Below are 24,808 nucleotides of genomic sequence, written 5' to 3'. Positions count from 1 at the left end.
CAAGTGGAGTCACTTTTATTTCTTTTTGTTGCTTGTTTTGTGCACCAACCACCAAGTCAAATTCCTTGTACTGTCCTCAAAACTGTACATGGCAAATAAAACATTTCTGATTCTGATTCTGATTCTGATTTTGTGTGTTTTTGTTCTCGTCTTTTTTTGTGTTTCTTGGAGTCATTTTGTGTATTTGTTGTTGTTATTTGTATGATTGGAGTAATTTTGTGTATTTTTCTGTAACTTGTTAAATGTCTGGAGTCATTTTGTGTATTTTCTGTAATTTTTTGTATGTCTTGATTCTTTTTTTGTGTGTTTATTGTCGTTATTTATATGCCTTGAGTCATTTTGTGTACTTTTTGGTATGTCTTAATTCTGTTTTGTGTGTTTTTTGCAGTCATTTTGTGTGTTTTTAGGAGTAATTTTGTGTATTTGTGTGTTACTGTTTGAGGACCGTCAGATCGCCTCGTCCCGTCAGGCGCTTGTGGCTCCAGATGAAATCAGCCAATCAGAAGCAAGAAGCGATACCATGGTCCGCCCTTTCTGGCCTACTATTGCTTGACTGTTCTGACGTGTTGGGGTTATGGGCGGAGTCTAGCAGTGCTTTAGACAGCTGTGGCCAGAGAAGAAGAAGAAAAAGGAGAAGAAGAAGAAAAAGGAGGAGAAGAAGAAGAAGAAGCGGTGGTGCTAGCTTGCTACACGGTGAGTTACTTATTCAGATAAGGTCGATGTTTGTTTTTTAAATTTATCACATATATAATTTAATATTTAGATGTCTTTGTCATGCTAATGTGACTCGGACCTTTCGGTATTGTTTTACGGTGTAAATTAAAAGGCATAATTTGGATGAACTATTTGTAGTTTGCAGTTATTTCCCTTCTTTTTTCTCACCGTAGTGTAATAATGTTCAATATAAAGCAGGTGTTTGAAACATTAATGCATAACGGTCCAGCTTTTTTTAAAGGTTATGCAACAGCGGTGTGTTTACCACTCCCACATTACGTCATTAGATAAGGAGGAAACATAAGATATAAAAAGGTTTAAAGAGCTGGAAAAACATTTCCTACACATGTGTGTATTAATGAATGAACTGTATGATAGTGTGGATGTTAAAGAGTCAGAATTAATCAATGAATAAAGTGAGGACATTGTTGATAAAGTAAAATAACCCCTTACACATGATGACTCAGTTATTTGATAATGATTAGATAAAAGTCAGTGAATAAAAGGGACGTGGTTTATAATCAAAAGTGCATCTACAGTTTTTTTTTTTTTTATATATTATATATATTGTGACACGTTTCATGAGAGTAATTGTTATATTTGGTGCTTCATAAAAAAAAGTTATATTGAATTGGAATCAATTAAATCAAACTGTATTATTTAATTATTTATTTATGTATTTATATTATTGTTATTGTTATTATTATAAAAGTGCTACCAAGGTGTTCATATGTTACTACCACGAGTTTAGTTACTCTTGGTTTAACTTGAAAGTAGTTCAAGGAATTTTAGTTTTAACCAAAATTCAGAATAATGTCCCTAGTGTGCAATAATTATAGTTTCCATCTATGACACAGGCATTTTAATATTTCTAAAATACAAATCCTTAATTGTAAATTGCTGCGATGGCATCTGATAAGAAAGAAAACAGGGGAATATAAAAGAAAATTATTGTTATCACTGACTGAAAAAGTTATGTAAAGGTTTGTGAAATGTTGATCAAAGGTCAGAAGGTTCATGGAGACACGTGTAATAAAAAAGACATAAATAATCTATATTGATCACAGTGAATATTGTTTTAAGAAGATAATCAGGTAAAGAGTTTGATCAGATAAGTTCACACTCTGTTTTTTATTTTATATCTATATGTATTATTTATTATATACATTTCTTTATTTTTATATTTATTATATATTCTATTATGTTTTTCTGTTGTATTAACTCTTTATTTTCTTCTTCCAGTGCTGTAAAGGAAACTTTTCATCCCGACCTTCACCTGAGACCGTGTGTCCCCGCCCCCTGCAGGTGAGTGTGTTTTAACTACAATCCATCGTCACACTGACGTCTGATTGGTCCAACGTGAATATGATGATTGTGTAATTGAAGGAGTGTGTTGTTGCTCCAGTCCGGTCCCTGGACAAAGGCCGTCAGTGCTGCGTAACCTCATATCTGATCATATCTGATCTGTGTAGCAGACATGAGAGCTGCAGTGACCATGGAGACCACCAGGAGGCGCTATGAGCCCAGCACCACCAATGGGAAGCACAGTGAGCAGCACAGTGAGCAGCCGGCCCAGTGGGGCAGAGCCTGGTGAGTGATGGAACAGCTTCATATCCCAGTGACTGAAATGGTTCCTGATGGTCGTGTGAGTTACAAACTAATCACAGACAAAGAGTGGAGCACTTTGTGGTGATTTTTTGTGTTTTTGCAGTCAGTTTTGTGTGTTTTTGCCATTAGTTTTGTGTTTTTGTTACTGTTTTACCTATTTTTAGAGTCAATCTGTTTACATTTGTTCCAGTTTCACTTGTTTTTGGACTCTTTTTGTGTAACTTCTGTCGTTTTGTGTGATTTGTTGTAGTTTTGTGTGTTTTTTGCAGTTGGTTTTGTGTACTTTATTACCGTTTGACCTATTTTTAGTCAATTTGTGTAATTTTTGTGTGTCTTGTTATATTTTTGTATTTGTTGTCATTTTGTGTGTTTTGTCTTTCATTCTGTATGTTTTAGAAGCCATTATCATTTTTTGCCAATTTGTAAAATATTCTGTCATTATTGTGTTTTTTTTTTTTTTTTTTTTTTTTTTTTTTGTTTTTTATGTTGATATTATGTGTTTTTGTGGTTGGTTTTGTTGTCATTTACTTTAACAGTCAATTTGTGTAATTTTTAAATCATCTTATTTTTTTGTTGTAGTTTTGTGTATTTGTTGTGTTTTGTGTGTTTTTGGAGACATTTTGTATAATTTTTGGAGACATTTTGTGTAATTTTTGAATCATTTTTGTGTGTTTTGTTGCAGTTTATGTGAATTCTTTGTCATTTGTTTATTTTATGAGTCTTAGTGTAGTGTTTGTAGTTTTGTGTGTTTTTGGAATCATGTGTTAAAACAAACACTCACCCACTGACAGGGAGGTGGACTGGTTCTCTCTGATGGGAGTGGTCAGCCTCCTCTGTTTCGCTCCCTTCATCGTCTTCTACTTCGTGATGGCGTGCGATCAGTACCAGTGTTCCGTCAGTCAGCCGCTCATAGAGCTGTACAGTGGAGAGAGCAGCCTGTCCTCCATCTGGGCCCGGGCACCCTCCTTCTCCTGGTCAGCGGCTCAGATCTACACAGTGTGGGTTTGCTTCCAGGTGAGCAGGTTTTAAAGATGCTGCATCTTCACTGGTCCCACGTTCCTTTAGGATTAACATGGACTCTACAATGTAGAACAATCAGTTACTGCCTTTGGCTTCTTTTTCATCTGTTAATACAAGCAGTCGCATCATTATGAACCCATTAAATCATTATTATGAATGTCTTTACATTTAAGTGTAAACATAAATAACATAAATATATTTGCATTTCCTGAAGAAACTTTAAGTGAGGATGCAGGTGCTGGCCTGCGTGGCAATAGCGTTAGCCTAAATTAGCATTAGCCTAGCATTAGCAAAAACATAACATTATAATTAGCCTAGCAATAGCATTAACCCAGCAATTAGCATAAGCCTAGCATCAACGTTAACCGAGCAAGAGCATTAGCCTAGCATTAGCATAAGCCTAGCATTAACATTAGCCTAGCAATAGCAATACCCTAGCATTAATATTAACCTTGCACTAGTCTAGCATTAGCATTAACCTAAGATTAGCATTAACCGAGCATTAGCGTGTTCATGCAGTTTGTTTCAGCTCCTAAAAAGGTGCTCTTTCAGTTTCATTTGTGCGGTGTTACAGTCAAAGTAGTAACCAGATTAACTGGTGACTGGCTAGCCACTGTGTTTCTGGTGCGAGGCAAACAGTAGATTAACAATTTATAAAATAATTACACAGCTTTTGTGAGGCCAGTAAAATAACATTTTCCATGAGCGCTACTAACGTTAGCCACCAACAAACAAGGAAGATGACAAAAAAACAAGGACCACCAGTAGATGCACAACACCAGCTCTGTTTTTTTAATCTCTCTCTACAAACTTCTCTGGAGTTTATAACATTCCCAGATAGCACACATACATCTCGCCGTATGAGACGGATCATGCAGAGCGTTTCCTCATTGGACAGACGTCGCAGAGACATCAGCGTTTGGACGATGTTCGGACGATGGATTAAAGATGCTCAGCCTATATGAACCTTTATTAGCTCGGATCATTCAATTAGTAGATATTGATAGTTTTAATCACTTTATCCTAATTCTCACTTGCCTCCATCTGACTGATACTATATATACTGTCTACTGTATACTATAGTATATACTGTCTACTGTATATATAGTATATACTGTCTACTACATACTATAGTATATACTGTCTACTGTATACTATAGTATATACTGTCTACTGTATATACTATAGTATATATATACTGTCTACTGTATACTATAGTATATACTGTCTACTGTATACTATAGTATATACTGTCTACTGTTTACTATAGTATACACTGTACTATATACTATAGTATAAACTGTCTACTGTATACAATAGTATATACTGTGTACTATATACTATAGTATATACTGTCTACTGCATACTATAGTATATACTGTCTACTGTATATATAGTATATACTGTCTACTACATACTATAGTATATACTGTCTACTGTATACTATAGTATATACTGTCTACTGTTATATAGTATATACTGTCTACTACATACTATAGTATATACTGTCTACTGTATACTATAGTATATACTGTCTACTGTATATACTATAGTATATATATACTGTCTACTGTATACTAGTATATACTGTCTACTGTATACTATAGTATATACTGTCTACTGTATATACTATAGTATATATACTGTCTACTGTACTATAGTATATACTGTCTACTGTATACTATAGTATATACTGTCTACTGTTTACTATAGTATACACTGTACTATATACTATAGTATAAACTGTCTACTGTATACAATAGTATATACTGTCTACTGTATACTATATGCTATAGTATATACTGTGTACTATATACTATAGTATATACTGTCTACTGTATACTATAGTATATACTGTCTACTGTATACTATAGTATATACTGTTTAATGTATACTATAGTATATACCGTCTACTATTTACTATAGTATATACCGTCTACTGTATACTATAGTATATACCGTCTACTGTATACTATAGTATATACTGTCTACTGTATACTATAGTATATACTGTCTACTGTATACTATAGTATATACTGTCTACTGTATACTATAGTATATACTGTTTAATGTATACTATAGTATATACCGTCTACTATTTACTATAGTATATACCGTCTACTGTATACTATAGTATATACCGTCTACTGTATACTATAGTATATACTGTCTACTGTATACTATAGTATATACTGTCTACTATTTGCAATAGTATATACTGTGTACAATATACTATAGTATATACTGTCTACTGTATACTATAGTATATACTGTCTACTATATACTATAGTATATACTGACTACTGTATACTATAGTATTACTGACTACTGTATACTATAGTATATACTATAGTATGATTAGGATGATCAGCGTTCCCACTGAAGGATACTTCCAAGTTTCCCAAGATGCATCTGGAACCTCCAACATTAAAAACCTTGTTCACACTGAGGTTAAATATCTCTGTTGATTCTCTACCTTTATTTTGAAAGTTCTGAAAACATTTGAGTGAGAAAGTGACGAAGAATAATATCAACATGTGCTCATTAGATCCATAAAACTCACATAGACATATTTCATTAACACATTTCACACCATTGGTCTACTGACTACACTTCCTGTTAACTTCAAAATAAAAGGATTCAAAAAACATAAAAATTATGGAGAAATTTCACAAAAGGACAGAAAAATTGAGTTGAGTATGACTAGTGTGCATACTTAAAAAATGTCCCCATATAGTATACATCCTGTATTTCTCACATACTCAATTTTATTTACAACACGTACCTCAGTCTATAGTGAGAGATGAATGTGTTTGTGTCTCCTCTCAGGTGTTCCTCTACCTGTGTGTTCCTGACGTGATGCATAAAGTACTTCCTGGTTACGTTGGGGGGGTCCAGGATGGAGCGAGGACCCCTGCTGGTACGGAGCTTCATCTGAACCGTGAACCACAGTGGAACCAACTCATGAGTGTGTGTGTTTGTCCAGGCCTGATCAATCAATACCAGATCAATGGGCTCCAGTGTTGGCTGATCACTCACGCTCTGTGGGGGGCCAACACCCACTACTTCCACTGGTTCTCCCCCACCCTCATCTTTGACCACTGGATCCCTCTGATGTGGTGCACCAACCTACTGGGATACGCCGTCTCCACCTTCGCCTTCATCAAAGCCTACCTGTTCCCCACCAACGCTAAGGACTGGTCAGTACCCACAATGCACCACTGCAGCCTGTCTGGGACCATGTGACCATGACATCACATACCTACGTTTCCTCTTACAGACAACGTCTTCTACAACTAAACAATTCTGACTAATCTCAGAATTTTGAATTTAATCTAAGATGTTTTTTCTCAGAATTCTGACTTTTTTCTTAGAATTCTGACCATTCTCAGAATTTTTACTTTATTTTTAGGATTCTATTTTTTTTCTGAATTCTGTCTTCAAACTCAGATTTGTTACTTTTTTCTTAGAATTTTGATTAATCTCAGAATTCATCTTTTTTTCAGAATTCAGTATTTTCTCAGAATTCTGACTTTACCAGTATCATTACCCAGAATGCAACGCTGCATCGTGTCTGTTGTTTTTCCTCTGACAGTAAATTCACAGGAAACGTGTTCTATAACTACATGATGGGCGTAGAGTTCAACCCTCGCATCGGGAGGTGTTTGACTTTAAGCTGTTCTTTAACGGTCGTCCTGGTATCGTAGCGTGGACCCTCATCAACCTGTCCTACATGGCCAAGCAACAGGAAGTACACGGCTACGTCACCAACTCCATGGTCCTGGTCAACGTTCTACAGGTAGGAGTAGGAGGATGACAAGGTGTAGTTCCTCACTGGTCCTTCACTGGTTCCATTAGTTCCACTGAGTCCTCACTGGGTTTGTGTTTCAGGCCGTTTATGTTCTGGACTTCTTCTGGAACGAGGCGTGGTACCTGAAGACCATCGACATCTGCCACGACCACTTTGGATGGTACCTGGGCTGGGGAGACTGTGTGTGGCTGCCCTACCTCTACACACTGCAGGTACCACACACACACACACACACTCACACTGTCATTGACATTATTAAAATTAGAGCCACAGAAAAACAAGGGCCAATATTTTTTATTATTATTGATGTTCTGAGAAAAAGTTAGAATTCTGAGATTAAGAATTTTAAGTTTAGTCAGAATTTTGACTTTTTTTTCCCAGAACATGAGTAATGTTCATTTTCCATAAAAATAGATAATGTGTGTGTGTGTGTGTGTGTAGGGTCTGTACCTGGTCTACCATCCTGTGCAGCTGTCTAACGTGCACTTCCTGTCGGTGCTGGTCCTGGGGGTGGTGGGCTACTACGTGTTCCGCTCCACCAACCATCAGAAGGACGTGTTCCGCCGCACAGACGGCACCTGCAGCATGTGGGGCCACGCCCCCACGTACATCGAGTGCTCGTACCGCTCTGGGGACGGCAGCGTGCACCGCAGTAAGCTCACCTCGGGGTTCTGGGGGGTGGCCCGGCATATGAACTACACGGGGGACCTGATGGGGTCTCTGGCGTACTGTGCCGCCTGTGGCTTCCAGCACGTGCTTCCCTACTTCTACATCATCTACATGAGCATCCTGCTGCTGCACAGGTGTGTGCGTGACGAGCACCGCTGCAGCAGCAAGTACGGAAAGGACTGGAAGCGCTACACGGACGCTGTGCCCTACCGCCTGCTCCCTGGACTCTTCTAGAATGTTCTAGATTACCCACAATGCACCACGCTGTGCCCTACCGCCTGCTCCCTGGACTCTTCTAGAATGTTCTAGATTACCCACAATGCACCACGCTGTGCCCTACCGCCTGCTCCCTGGACTCTTCTAGAATACCCACAATGCACCAGCATATTTCACATCCTGTGAACATCAGCAGCTGTTCTTCTTCTTCTTCTTCTTCGTCCAGTTACGTCCACGTCTGACGCTTAAAGCTCAGTTTACAGAAGCTACACGTTTCACACCAGGGTTGGGCTCAATTATAATTGTAATTGCATAATTTAATTTCACCAATAATTCATTACATGACTGATTATATAGTGCATATATGATAGCCAGAATTCTATTCTCCAGTTTTTTCCAGAAGAAAACAATCCAATACTTGATAAAAAAAACATAAAAACAAGATAAAACCACCACATACCGTGTGTTTCTTATGTTCAAACATTCAGGAGAGGTTTGATTTTTTTTTCCATTAAATCCGTAGCTCAGCAAACTTTTCTGAGCCCTCAGCCAATCACCTGCATCTGTTAATAATCACTATTTAATCACAACGTCTGTAGCGCAACAGTCAAAAATTACAGACAGTGGAGAAAAAAAAAGGATTTTACAACTTAAATGACCAATATTCACAGAAAAGAAAAACGTACTTCACTGTGAGCCACATTTATAACAGTTTAAGAAACTATTTAGATTGAAAAGATTGAATAAGCTCCTGTTTCCTCTCTATAGATAACGTACGCTCACGTCTAGGGCTGGGCCTCATATCTCTGATATATGATATTGATCTCTATAGTTTTCATTCAAATAAAATCATGCCACAAAATCAAATTCTGGGATAAATTTGCTGATTGAAAATGACACACAGACATATTTATTAACAAACAGCTGCACATTATGAGCCACTTCAGTCTGTTCCTCCTCTTAGGGACAGCACGTGTGAGTAAGTTTCTGGTGTGGCTTGTTTAGGGGAAGGTCTGGGTTAGAACGCACTCAGTGATACATCTACCTGAGCTTTTAATGCTATATTTTAATACAAGATAAGCTGTAAATGTATATATTTATAATGGCATTATTGTAATTTTCTATATCACCAAAATAGAATTGAATTGCCCAGCCCTACTCACGTCACTTGATGAATGTGGTTGATAAATGAAGGTTATTTTTTCTATTCACACCATCAGTTAATGCAGTGGGATCATTAGTACGTTATTGTTTTATTGGACCAAAACATTCTGTTTGAGATAAATAATAATAATTGTTCTATTAAAGCTGTTTTATATGAATGTTTGTATTGATGTGTTCTGACACCAGTGCTGCCTTTGTAACAGCATTAGGATCAATAAACAAGTTTTATCATCATTCTCTGATTGATTTCTTTCTTCTATTCATCCACAAATGACATTACTGTTCATCCTCATATATGTTGTATTACTGATATATGTTCATCAATAAACGTTTGGTAGATTTCTTTTTCAAAATAAACAAATTGTTTGAGTTTGAGTGGTTGTGTTTGAACCAAAACATTAATAACATGAGAAGAACTGTAGTTTATTACCAGGTTTTTGCAGAAGAAAAATGTATTGATCATTGATCCACAAGAGAAAAGTAAAAAGTTAAGATTTTCAGAAAAAAAAATGCTGTTTAGAACTTTGTAGTTTTGTCTGTTTTACGACTAACGCTGATAAAGTCGAGATAACAGAGAATATTTCACCACATTCTACAGTTTGAAAGATTTTGTCAGTGTTTCCAAAAACTCATGAGAACACAAACATGTGGCAGGGACCCATTATTGTCACTTTTAACCTCTTTTCATCATATTTCATGATATTTTTTCCCAATTTAACCACATTCACCATTGTCATGTCCATTATTACCAGTTTAAACTAATTGTTCCAATATTTACACTTTGAACCATTTTTACCACTTTTTCTGTCTTTTTTATCCACTCTAATTTGCAACTTTTAACCAATTTCCTGTGGTTTTTAAAATCCTACTTCACCACCTTTTCCACCATTTTAGTCACTTTGAACCCATTTTATTCATGATTAAACCAGGATTTTCATCTTTAAGATGATAATAATAATAATAATAATAATAATAATAAATGTTCCTGGATAACAGTGGATATTATTCAGATTAATAAATAAATGTGGTGTCAATATTGGCTTTAAAGTGCAGAAAAAAGTAGGAACAATTAGTTTAAACTGGCAAATAATGACATGACAAATAATAAATGTGGTTAAATTAGCAAAAATAATCATGAAATATGTTGAAAAGAGGTTAAAATTAACAATAATGGTCAACATATGTGACATTAGGTGTAAAGTGGTAGAAGAGTTTATAAGTGCTGAACATGTCTGGAAAGTAGAATAAAAATGTGATGTAGAAGTGTCAGAAATGGGAGAAATGTAGCAAAAATACATTAAAAGGAGCAAAAATATGGCAAGAAAAAGTGATGAAAAAAGGTTAAAATATGTTGAGTTGTAGAAAAATGGTAAAAATAAGCCAAAAATGTTTCAAATTGGTTCTTTGAAAGCATTTGGCGACCCCCTCCCAGTGTCTCACGACCCCAAGGTTGAGAACCACTGCTTTGGAGCATCTAATTTGGCCCATTGGAGAACATAAAAAATGACAACAACAAAAAACATGAATCAATGTCAATTACAATCATTTGATTGTAGATACTGTATCTCAGTCCCTTCAGTTACACAAAATTAATGAAAACTTTATGATATTTTTCAGCGCTCACATGTTTCCCACACTTACATCACAGCCAGTTTTAAAAGCTCAATGTTGAAAAAAACAAAATTTTTTCCTCAATTCTTGAATTTTGCTCAAATTATTCCACAAAATGTCCCCAAACTAAATTAAAATCAATCACAAAATCAAGTAAAATAAGGTTTTCTTCTGATATTTATATTGTGTAAAAACATATTGATTGGTGCATCTGTAAATGACTTATTGTTTTTTATTGTTTTGATGTATTTTTGTTATTAAAATTTCATATGAATAAATAAAGAAATAGAAGTTGGAGGAAATAGATTTATTGTTAAAGAGAAGAGAGAAGTTAATTAGCATTTGTCAAATAGCATAACATGCTAAAGTAAAAATAATAAATAAACCTGTTACTCACTGGCATCGTTTAGTTTGACCACTAGAGGGCAGCACATCACACTACATCCATCAGTGGAAACATTTAGAAATAATAAGGTTAAAAAGCAAACCATCCATCCATCCATCCATCCATCCATCCATCCATTCATCCATCCAAACATCCATCCATTCATTCTCCATCCATTCCATTCTCACAGAAAAACACACAAAAATGACTGAAAATTTAAAACAAAAACAAAAAAAATACTACAACATATGACAAATATACACAAAAAGGCTTGTTTCTATTAGAAAGATAGAAAAATATCAATCTAATCTCATCATTTTGTTGTGATTTATTTAAATTCAGTTTATTTAATTATTAATTATTATTATTATTATTATTATTATTATTATTGTTATTATTATCATAATGATGTGTGTTTTATTCATCACTTTTCTCTCTTTTATCGGTTAAGTTTGTGACGCTACTGGGAGGTCTGTTCTCTTTAGATTCCTGTTTGACAGCGAGGGTCCTCACCTCTGTGTAGAGACCCTTCACACCACACACACACACACACACACACACACACACACACAACACACACACACACACACACACACACACACACACACACACACACACACACACACACACACACACACACACACACACCACACACACACACACACACATTATTTTTGCAGAGATCCCTGCAACATGGTGAGATCTCTGACCTCATTGTTGGTTCTAACCCCCCCACACACACACACACACACACATCTTATATTAACGTCATGTGTGTTAATGAACTAATTAATGATGGAAAGGTTTATTTTATAAATAATGAATCTGGTTTTAAAGTGTGTAAAGCACAGGACAAAACTAAAGGTCAAAGGTCAGAACCAAAGCCCTAATGAGAGGTTCGTTATTTTAGTCCTCATTAGATCTGATCCACGTCCTGATGGAACCACAATAACAGACGACATGGACACTAGCATTAGCATTAGCATTAGCATGGAACCAGTTAGAAAGAGAAACCAGACAACGTCAACACCGTGAATAAAGGACGACTGTGTGTGTATTTGTGCGTGTGTGTGTGTGTGTGTGTGTCACTATGAATTAACATATCTTTTCCCTCAAACGTATTTTGCTAAATTAATATTTCCTTTACAAAGAAGCAGATTTAACTTTTTTCTTTTGTAAAATTAAACCTTCTCTGTGGAAGAAATGTCTCACAAACATATTATCCACTACAAACTCAACTAGTATATACTGTCTACTGTATACTATAGTATATACTGTCTACTGTAATACTATAGTATATACTGTCTACTGTATACTATAGTATATACTGTCTACTGTATACTATAGTATATACTGTCTACTGTATACTATAGTAATATACTGTCTACTGTATACTATAGTATATACTGTCTAATGTATACTATAGTATATACTGTCTACTGTATACTATAGTGTATACTGTCTACTGTGTACTATAGTATATACTGTCTACTGTATACTATAGTATATACTGTCTACTGTATACTATAGTATATACTGTCTACTGTATACTATAGTATATACTGTCTAATTATACTATAGTATATACTGTCTAATATATACTATAGTATATACTGTCTACTGTATACTATAGTCTATACTGTCTACTGTATACTATAGTCTATACTGTCTACTGTTATACTATAGTATATACTGTCTACTGTATACTATAGTCTATACTGTCTACTGTATACTATAGTATATACTGTCTACTGTATACTATAGTATATACTGTCTACTGTATACTATAGTATATACTGTCTAATATATACTATAGTATATACTGTCTACTGTATACTATAGTATATACTGTCTACTGTATACTATAGTATATACTGTCTAATGTATACTATAGTATATACTGTCTACTGTATACTATAGTCTATACTGTCTTCTGTATACTATAGTCTATACTGTCTTCTGTATACTATAGTCTATACTGTCTAATATATACTATAGTATATACTGTCAACTATATACTATAGTATATACTGTCTACTGTATACTATAGTATATACTGTCTAATATATACTATAGTATATACTGTCTACTATATACTATAGTATATACTGTCTAATGTATTACTATAGTATATACTGTTTACTGTATACTATAGTCTATACTGTCTAATATATACTATAGTATATACTGTTCAACTATATACTATAGTATATACTGTCTACTGTATACTATAGTATATACTGTCTAATGTATACTATAGTATATACTGTCTACTGTATACTATAGTCTATACTGTCTTCTGTATACTATAGTCTATACTGTCTAATATATACTATAGTATATACTGTCAACTATATCTATAGTATATACTGTCTACTATACACTATAGTATATACTGTCTAATATATACTATAGTATATACTGTCTAATATATACTATAGTATATACTGTCTAATATATACTATAGTATATACTGTCTACTGTATACTATAGTATATACTGTCTACTATATACTATAGTATATACTGTCTACTATACACTATAGTATATACTGTCTAATATATACTATAGTATATACTGTCCTAATATATACTATAGTATATACCGTCTACTGTATACTATAGTATATACTGTGTACTGTATACTATAGTATATACCGTCTACTGTATACTATAGTATATACTGTCTACTGTATACTGTAGTATATACTGTCTACTATATACTATAGTATATACTGTCTACTATATACTATAGTATATACTGTCTACTATATACTATAGTATATACTGTCTACTATAAGTATATACTGTCTACTGTATACTATAGTATATACTGTCTACTGTATACTATAGTATATACTGTCTACTGTATACTATAGTATATACTGTGTACTATATACTATAGTATATACTGTCTACTGTATACTATAGTATATACTGTCTACTGTATACTATAGTATATACTGTCTACTGTATACTATAGTATATACTATAGTATGATTAGGATGATCAGCGTTCCCACTGAAGTATATTTCCAAGTTTCCCATGATGCATCTGAACCTCCAGCGTTAAAAACCTTGTTCACACTAAGGTTAAATATCTCTGTTGATTCTCTACCTTTATTTTGAAAGTTCTGAAAACATTCGAAGTTAGAAAGTGACGAAGTAGAATATCAACATGTGCTCATTAGATCCATAAAACTCACGTAGACATATTTCAATTCACACATTTCACACCATTGGTCTACTGACTTCACTCCTGTTAACTTCAAAATAAGAGCCCTATTTACAAAAGAGTTAAAACAAAAACTAATGGAAGATAAGAAAACATGCTTTTATTTTGAAAAGGCGATGTTTGATCTTTAGCTTGAAGCTGGTCCCAGGTTCATTTTACATTCAGCTCCCAATGCATCATGGGATGGTTGAGTGTGGGCTATGTCCTAATATTCCCTCCTATCTCCTTTCCTATCCACTTTCTTTAACCCTGGAAGTATTTAAGTGGTGGCCATGGTGAGGAGTGTTCCAATTCTCTTTGAGCAAAGGAAAGGAGGCTCAATGCTTCCTTATAACCTCCTTTAGCCTCGGAAACACTGATACATCCTTTACCAAAGGAGGCCACGTAACGCTGACCCACAATTCATTACGATGACAACATTTAAAGGGACCCGCTCATCAGAGTGTTCACGGATACTCACCATGACTGAAAAGAGACGTAGATCGTGTAAGTCACCAATGCTATAATATGCCTTGAACAGGTTGCTTCAAAGTGCGCTTAGTGCGCCACCTGTATAAGTCACCTGTGGCTAATTACTAGTGCACACCCTGTGACCACTCCCACCACCAATCAACCAATCCTAACAAAGGAAAACACACCTATATTATGGCTCCTACACAAACAAACACATTAAAGTCAACTTTTTCTCAGTTTGTATTCGTCATTTATTTGTCTTATTATGTTGTGTTTATTCAACATATTTCATAATCTAGGAATGCTTTGTGTGGATCTACATGTGTATGTCTACAACTTTATGTGGATCTATATCTGACATAAATGGAACTTTTTCATAAAATCCTACTTATTCTGTATTAATATTGATTAGTGAGTAGATGATTGTGATCAAACATTCTCTATTTTAGTTTACCTTTAGTTTTTCTTTTCCTTTGATTTACATTTAAACCTGTGATTTATGACATTATATCAGTGGAAAGTGTTTGAAATGTGCTTTTAGTTTATTTTAGGAAACGTGTAGTTTATTCACCACGACAAACGTCACAAACATTTTCCATATTTTGCTTTTGTTTAATGTTTTCTCCTTAAAAATGAGGTTTTTGGAGCTGACGTGGAGATGAATTCCCAGATTAGTTCTGCCCATGTGGTTGGCTGCTATGTGTTTGGGAGTCAGACAGTAGCTACTTGACTAGTTGCCCCCCATTGTCCCTCAGCAGTGAGGGGGGGCGGTCAGTGGACCACGACTTGATGACAAAGGGCAGGGAGCCACTGGTCCTGTCACGGCCCAGCGCTGGACTGGAGAACCTCTGATGTCTGCTTGTGTTTCATCAACACAACAAAGGCCTGGAAAGTTAAAAAAGATGCTTCACACTGTCAATTTCTCTGTTTTATGCATTTTTTAAAATGTTATCTGTGTTTATTTGTCGTATTTTATGTTTTTGTTATTTAAAAAAAATGCTGTAGTTTTGTGTTTTCAATGCAGCTGTTTTGTGTACTTTTCTTCTGTTTTGTGTTTTTGTTGTCATTTTGTGCATTTTTACATCATTCCATTTATATTTGTTGTTTTTTTCTGTTTGTTATTATTTTCTTGTATTTTTGTTGTCCTTTTTTTTAAATTTCTGTAATTTTCTGTGTTTAATATAGTAGTTTTGTGTACTTTTCTTCTGTTTTGTGTGTTTTTCTGTAATTTTGGGTGTTTTTTGTAGTGGTCTTATGTACTTTTCTCATATTTTGTGTATTTTTGTTGTGTAACGGTTGAATGTTTGTCTCTATCCAGCCTTTTCTTCCTCTCACTCGTGCATTCCTGTTGTGTTGTCTTTGTGTTGCACTTTCAAAGTGTTTATTGTCGATGTCGTAGTCAGAGGTCACTTGGTGCTCGTGTTCCGGAGCTCACGTCATGATTCATTCCAGCAGGTCATACCAGGCCTTTGAAAAGAGACAAACATCAGCTCATCCATCACACACACCTTTATCCTTTATCCAAGCCTTTAGCCTTTAGCTTTTAGCTTTATCCAAGCATGCAGAGCTGTCAGTCAGAGCACAGAAAGCTTCTCCCAGCAGGAAGCACGACCACCGACTTCTTCTTCTTTGGTTAACGCCACACCTTCCTACAGCTCAGCCTGTTACGGGAAAATCAGACAATATTTGGTCTGAACTACGGGTGTAAGAAAAATGTCGATTCAGTGATATATCGCGATATTTCACAGCGCGGTTACTGTATCGATCCAAAAAAATGTTTTTAATTATAAATCCATTTAATGTCGCTAACATCTGCATAGCATGTAAACTCCTGGTCACTAGGTGTCAGTGAACGCACCATCAGACCTTGTTAAACTACCTCACACTGCAACACTTTCAGCTTTATTTTCATAAAACACACTCAACACTGACTGTATAAGGTGGAATTACTCCCACTAATTCAAATGAATTAATTCATATCAAATGATATCTGAACATTAATGCTCTTTTGTGTTTTGTTTAATAGATGAATCTCTGTTTGTATATTTATATTTATTAAACGGGGCTAAATTGACTCTATTTTGTCATTTTGATATAATTTTTATTTGGCTATTTTCAGGTCCTAAGTTATTCTATTATTTACACATAATGTTTTTGTTTAAGTTATACAAACTTATTTAGGATAAAGTCCTTTTTCTTATTTCAATAACATTTACAGTTATTTGTTGTATAATGACAAATTGAGTGAAATGAAATAAATGTTGTATTCCCAGAGGATGCTTTTGTTATCCTATATGTATGTGTTGTTTTGCAAATGTTGCACATTTTAAAACACTGATGATATGTTTACATTGTTAAATAATAAGAATTTAAGGTGGTGATGACTCAGTAAAAATACAAGGTAAAGGAAAGTGTTTTATGCTGTCGTCACAGACATTAATCTGTAATGATATCAATGTAATAAGGTTAGTATTTTAAAATGGCTTCACATTATATAAATGTGCGATTAGCTAAAATAAAGTTAACGTAGTGTAACTCAGTTATATTTTTTATGCCTGTAAATAGTAATATATATATAATGTATTACAATTTTAGAATAACTTGATCAACACTTTAGGAGTCAGGGACTGTATTTGATGGAGAACATGCTAATGCTGCTGCTGAACTATTGTTATTCAATGAAGCTAACGCTCTATTATCATCACCTCAGAGATAAATCAACATCATTCTGTTCTAATCCCTAAGTTTGCTGATAAACAGACATGTGAGTCTTTTCTCTCTCCATTAATCTGAGGAACTATTTAGGATGTTTCTCTTCATCAGATGTGGCAGCAATTAGCAGCAGGACTTTTGTTCCCGTGGTCTGACAGGAGGTCCACTCCACTGATCCCATCCATGGGAGATGAATAGATCAAACAGGCTTGGTTAGCGCATCGCTACGCTAGCACTCGCTTCTTTAAGGAGGAGCAGAAGAAAAGAAAAGAAAAGAGAGCAAAAACAATTTAGGTGTTATTTTTCCCATGAGAAATTGAGAATACTCATGTCAGGGTCCCAGGCTATCTTGGAGGGGAGGAGCTACTTCATCCAACTACGTTTTCTAGAATGTTGTTTATTTACATTTATATGTTTTATTAGAGCCGATCACACTCATTTTGAATTTTATAAGCTCTGAAATGTTTTCTTATAATACAGAACGTGACGTATTTTTAAACCACAGACAGGTAAATTTGGGGCCACAAACACGTGACTGTATTTGATCTGAGGGTCACAATGATCAACATTCATGTCAGCATTAGAATAATGACCAATCAGAAGATTAACACGTTTAATTACTTTATGCTGTTGTTTTGTGTGTTTTCGGCTTAGGTTTGTATTATTTTTTTTTAGTGCTGGGGACTTTAACGCGTTAATTGCGATTAAATAACTACAAAAAAAATAACGCAGTTAATTGCTTTTATTTTTCACTACAAACAGAGTGGAATCTTTCTCATTTCACAAGTTCCCGGTGAACCCATAATACTGACGCACACGCCACAACACAAGAAACAGGAGAACCAGAGAAGTTGTTGCTGTGCTTCGTGGGCATTGGATGGAAACTAAAGCCCAGTTGTGTGAAAATAGTGAGAGAAAGAGTTTTATTGATCAGTGGAGCTCTGCTAGCTTCAGGTAGCACCTCAATGCTAAACATGTAGCAGCTAGCACCCCAATTCTAAACATGTAGCAGCTAGTACCTCAATACTAAACATGTAGCAGCTAGCACCTCAAAGCTAAACATGTAGCAGCTAGCACCTCAATGCTAAACATATAGCTGCTAGCACCTCAATGCTAAACATGTAGCAGCTACCACCTAAATGCTAAACATGTAGCAGCTACCACCTTAATGCTTAACATGTAGCAGCTACCACCTTAATGCTAAACATCTAGCAGCTACCATCTCAATGCTAAATATGTAGCAGCTAGCACCTGAATGCTAAAGTGTAGCAGCTAGCACCTCAATGCTAAATATGTAGCGACTAGCACTTCAATGCTAAAGTGTAGCAGCTAGCACCTCAATGTTAACATGTAGCAGCTAGCACCTCAATGTTAAACATGTAGCGGCTAGCACCTCAATGCTAAATATGCAGCAGCTAGCACCTCAATGCTAAACATGTAGCAGCTAGCACCCCAATGCTAAACAAGTAGCAGCTAGCCCCTCAATGCTGAAAATGTAGCAGCTAGCACCTCAATGCTAAACATGTAGCAGTTAGCACCTCAATGCTAAACATGTAGCGGCTAGCACCTCAATTGCTAACAGCTAGCACCTTTGTCTGATTTCATTTAGAGATAAAGCTGTGTATCTGATCATGTTATCTAGTGGAAGTATATATAATGTAAAGAGTATTGGTCCTAAAACTGAACCTTGTGAACTCCATGATTAACTCTGGCTGAGGACAGATTATTAACATGAACAAAGTGGGTTTCTGTCTGATAGGTAGGATTTAAACCCAAAAACACTTTCCAGTCTCTGCAGCAGTAGATGATGATCCACTGTATCAAAGGCTGCACTGAGATCTAAGAAAACCAGAACTGAGACCAACCCTCTGTCTGAGGCTAAGAGGAGATCATTGGTTACTTTTACTAAGACAGTCTCTGTGCTGTGATTGGCTCTAAAGCCAGACTGAAAGCTCTCTATAAATTGTTCCTATGTAGGTGATCACATAGTTGATCTGTGATGACTTTTTCAAGAATTGTGTAAACAAAAGGGAGATTAGATATTGATCTATAATTGGACAAATCACATGGATCAATGGTTGTTTTTTAAGGAGAGGTTTGATTACAGTGGTTTTAAAGGCCTGTGGTACATAACCTGTAACTAGAGATGTGTTAATACAGTTCATCATATTAGTGCTGATTAGAGGAAGAACATCTTTAAATAGTGGAGATGGGATTGGATCTAAAAGACAGGTTGTTGGTTTAGAAGCACTAACTATTGAGTTCAGTTCAGATAGACCAATTGGAGTGAAACTATGTAAATAAAAGATTACAATTATTGAGCACTCCTGCAGGGGGGGCATTAGCTTTGTTTCTAATTGTTAGAATTTTATCAGTAAAGAAGTTGATGAAGTCGTCACTGCTCAGGTTGACAGGAATAGAGGGTTCAACAGAGCTGTGGCTTTTGGTGGGCGTGGCTACAGTGTTGAATAGAAACTGAGGATTGTTTTTTTTTCCTCTATTAAAGTTGAATAATAGGAGGTTCTAGCTTTATGGAGAGATTTTTTATAAGCTAACAAACTTTCTCTCCAGGCAGTATGAACTTATACCATGTTTGAGGAGAGACACTTCCTTTCTAATTTATGCGATGCCAGTTTTTAAAAGACGCAATTCAGATTTATACTAGGGGTGGCGACCTTTTTATGAAATATCGTCTTCTTTTTAAGTGGGGTGACAGCATCCAGAGCTGTGTGCAGTGACAACATTGCACTGTTGATAAGATATCTATTTCCTCTGTCGTTAGACATTGATAACTACTTTCTGTTGAGATATCACATGGAGCTAAATACAACCTCAATGCAAAACATGTAGCAGCTAGTACCTCAATGCTAACAGCTAGCCCCTCAATGCTGAACATGTAGCAGCTACCACCTTAATGCTAAACATGTAGCAGCTACCACCTTAATGCTAAACATGTACCAGCTACCACCTTAATGCTAAACATGTAGCAGCTACCACCTTAATGCTAAACATGTACCAGCTACCACCTTAATGCTAAACATGTAGCAGCTACCACCTTAATGCTTAACGAATAGCAGCTAGCACCTTAATCTTCACATGTAGCAGCTAGCTCCCCAATGCTCAATATGTAGCAGCTAGCACCTGAATGCTAAAGTGTAGCAGCTAGCACCTCAATGCTAAACATGTAGCGACTAGCACCTCAATGTTAAATATGTAGCAACTAGCCCCTCAGTGCTAAATAGCTAGCACCTCAATGCTAAACATGTAGCAGCTAGCACCTCAATGCAAAACATGTAGCAATTTGCACCTCAATGCTAAACATGTAGCGGCTAGCACCTCAATTGCTAACAGCTAGCACCTTTGTTTGATTCATTGAAAGATAAAGCTGTGTATCATCTGCATAGTAATGGAAATTTATATTATGTTCTCTGATAATGTTACCTAGTGGAAGCACATATAATGTAAAGAGTATTGGTCCCAGAACTGAACCTTGTGGAACTCCATGATTAACTCTGGCATGCGCTGAGAGATTATTAACATGACTAATGGGTTCTGTCTGATAGGTAGGATTTAAACCCACCCTGCGCTGTTTCTTTAATCCCAAAAACACTTTCCTGTCCCTGCAGCAGTAGATGATGATCATCTATTTTTTCTGTCGTTAGACATTGATAGCTACTCTCTGTTGAGATATCACATGGAGCTAAATGCAACCTCAATGCAAAACATGTAGCAGCTACCACCTTAATGCTTAACATGTAGCAGCTACCACCTTGATGCTAAACATGTAGCAGCTACTACCTTAATGCTAAACATGTAGCAGCTACCACCTTGATGCTTAACATGTAACAGCTAGCATCTATTCATCTGAATAATGTTGATGAGAGCCTGAAGGAAACAATCTGCTCTTTCCCACGGTCACTCAGGAATTATTACATTTAAAACTTTCTCAGCACTCCCATGATGTCAGTTTGCTGCAAACTTATATGATGTATGAACATGCTCTGAGTTTTATAGTGTGTTTACTGATAAAAGGGGCGTGTCTCGTAACAGATTAAAGGATCAAAGGAAACGTGTCTAATGTGAAGGAATTACTGAGGCAATGATTATACAAACAAATATGTGTGTGTGTGTGGTGTGGTGTGTGTGTGTGTGTGTGTGTGTGTGTGTGTGTGTGTTGTGTGTGGTGTTGTGTGTGTGTGTGTGTGTGTGTGTGTGTGTGTGTGTGTGAGAAGCAGAGAGTGAGTGAGAGCGAGACAGAACAAAAGCATCCAGTTACAGGTGGTGTCATTTCAAAAGGTCCAAAGAGGAAAGAGCTGCTTTGAATGGTGTGCACATGAAAGAGGAGGGAAGGATGGGAATGATGGGATGGATATGTGGGGATACCTCCGTCCCTCTGACGGCGACCATGCATACAAATGAGGAGCTATGTGAGGAATCACTCCTTTGTGTCGTGTGCCTGTGTCTCAGTGGAGCGAGGAGCTGTTCTTCTTCTGTTCATCATGTGTTCACTCTCCCATGCCCCAGTGTCAGGATCCATGTAGAACAGGAGTGACCACACCACAAGGTGTGTGTGTGTGTGTGTGTGTGTGTGGTGTGTGTGTGTGTGTGTGTGTGTGTGTGTGTGTGTGTGTGTGTGTGTGTGTGTGTGTGTGTGTGTGTGCGTGCGTGCGTGCGTGCGTGCGTGCGTGTGTCAACAGGAGAGACAGGGTAGGAGTGTTGGGGGTGGGGTCGAACTAATTTTCTGACTGATCACTTTTTGGAGGTATTTCATGGTCCAAGGCAGTGGTTCTCAATCTTTTTTGTCCCCCCTTTGTTCGACTACAAAATTTGCTTATAAAACTATTTAAAAACATCTATAGATCATAATGATGGAATGAATAAATTAAATATTTTCATTTTGTAAAAAGGTTGAAATAAACAGTATTTAGTGCATTGGCTCACAACCTTTTTTGGATTGTGACCCCATTTTTTTTAACAGCATTTTAGTTGAACTACATTCCCAAAGTGAAAGTATAGAAATAGTCCTTTTAGGTTTTTAAAATCTTTGAAATTTCCAAAATCTATTTGAATTTTTTTTTAATTTCAGGCGAACCCACATGGGGTCCTTACCCCAATTACTCACTGCAAAATTGTGGTTTCCCCAAATTAGAAAAAAACCAAAAATAAAACAATGATAGTGTAATCATGTTTTTCTGCAGTCAGTGTCTTCTCCTCGTCCTTCTCTCTCTGCTCTGTTTCAGGTGTCGCGAAGCTGATGATGTCACTTCCTGATCTGTGGTTCACGGCTCAACTAGTCTGGGACATTCTGATGTTCTATCTCTCTATCCTGTTCTGTTGGTCCTTCTGTCCACTAACCTCAACCAGTCCACGCAGATGGCTGCCACCTCTGAACCTGGTTCGAACGGAGAACTGTTAAAAGGGAGTTGTTTCTTCCCACTGTTGCTCAATTTTTTTTATGAATTTTAGATTTTGATAAGCACATTGAGATGACTTTGTTGTAATTTGTGCTATAAAAATAAAGTTGAATTAAAGTTAAATTGAATTCCTGTTGTACTTTTGTGTATTTTTTCTGTAAAATGTATGTTTTTTGGAGTCATATTTTTTTTTTGTTTGTTGTCATCTTGTGTTTTTTTTGGAGTCATTTTGTGTATTTCAGTTGTTGTTTTGCTTTTTTGTGTTAGGACTGTGGGTTTGCAGACTCATTTCGTCATTTTGTACGTTTACTTTGGGGGCCGCATGTGTCCGATTTAGATTCATTTCTAAAAATTTTAAAAATCTGTTTAAGATTAACACTGACACTTTATTTGAGAAAAACTGGTCTAAAGATGACACAAGGTGTGTGTGTGTGTGTGTGTGTGTGTGTGTGTGTGTGTGTGTGTTTTCTCCACAACTTAGACCAAAGCACCATAATTAATTGTTTCCATATTTAGTTTTATTTCTCACTGTTATTGATCACAGATTTTCTAATCATTGATTGGTTCGTTGCTCTACTTACCTGAGGTGTAAACAGTACTGCTGTATCTACTGTGCTGTTCAGGTTTGGGGTCAATAACAATTTTCAGTTACAATTACGTTTTCAATTATCCATGTTCAATTACAATTCAATTACGATGACAGTCATAAGCGTTTTTTTCCAATTACAATTAAATTACAGTTAGATTTTATCACCAACAAGTCAATTACAATTACATTCTCAGTTACTACATTTCAATTACAAATAATCACAATTACTGAGGCCTGAAATAATTAACCAAATAAAAGTTAGCCTTACTCTTGTGTTAGCTTCCTGTTAGCATCTCTAATGCTAACGGGTCCTAAATCAGCTGTAAAATACATTAAAAACTAATTATCATCTAATTTATATCCTATCTATTGGTTACCTTGTTATTCTTCCTAATCAATGAAAATATAGGTTTTAATATCTTTAGTGTGGACATGTGACCCTTTTTTGTGCAATATAGATATCGATATTAATTTTTTTTAATGGTACAATGTGGGAAAGCTTGATATGAAAAAATATTTAATAATTATTAACTACATATGTGTAGAACTGTACATAGAACTGTAACATGGTTAGAGTTAATTACAATTGACAATGTTTATAGAATTTTCGTGGCAATTACAAATATAAAGTCAATTATTTAAACTCAATTACAATTAATTACGATTACAACAGCAACAGATTTTAAAACTATTTAAATTACAATTATAATGATACCATATTGTAATAATTATCATTACATGATTACATTTATAATTGACTGGTACATGATTGACATTGTACTCAAGTATAAGTCATATATAAGTCATACATAAAATACTCAAGTACAATTAAACAGTACTCAGAGTAAAAGTTACTCATTACTTTAGTTTTATTGTTGGTAATAAATCTTGGTACGGGTCCCTTACATACACTAAACATCTCATGTAGAAACTTAAAAAGGAAGAGAAACAATCTACCACAACTTATGGAACTTATTTTATTTTCCACAAAGCATCTGTAGAAAATAAAGGTTTGTCAAAATGTAAAAACACATTTTTAAATAAAATAACACCAAATAATTCAATTCAAAATAAATACATTCTCATGCTCTATGTATTGTTTGTGTAGAGTATTTTTTATTGTATGTAAGGTTTTTAATGATGTAAAGCACTTTGAATGATATTGAATATATGAAAAGTGATCAATAAATAAAGTTTAATTGATTGAGT

At 35.5% G+C, this 24,808-nt stretch overlaps 1 protein-coding gene across 1 annotated transcript; it reads left to right on the top strand.

The window, feature by feature from the left end:
* The first annotated feature begins 570 nt into the window (after positions 1–570).
* Positions 571–9,436, top strand: dhcr7 (7-dehydrocholesterol reductase). The gene is given in 10 exon segments (XM_028476017.1): positions 571–693; positions 1,957–2,019; positions 2,190–2,304; positions 3,114–3,336; positions 6,172–6,262; positions 6,329–6,542; positions 6,938–7,002; positions 7,005–7,141; positions 7,234–7,365; positions 7,595–9,436. Coding segments are annotated over 8 exon segments (1,437 nt in total). The 5' UTR covers positions 571–693; positions 1,957–2,019; positions 2,190–2,191; the 3' UTR covers positions 8,057–9,436.
* The last annotated feature ends 15,372 nt before the right edge of the window (positions 9,437–24,808 follow it).

This window comes from Gouania willdenowi, chromosome 3, assembly GCF_900634775.1.
Source record: "Gouania willdenowi chromosome 3, fGouWil2.1, whole genome shotgun sequence".
Taxonomy (NCBI): Eukaryota; Metazoa; Chordata; class Actinopteri; order Blenniiformes; family Gobiesocidae; genus Gouania; species Gouania willdenowi.
Note: the sequence above shows the minus strand (reverse complement) of the source record. Positions and strands in the feature narration are given on the sequence as shown.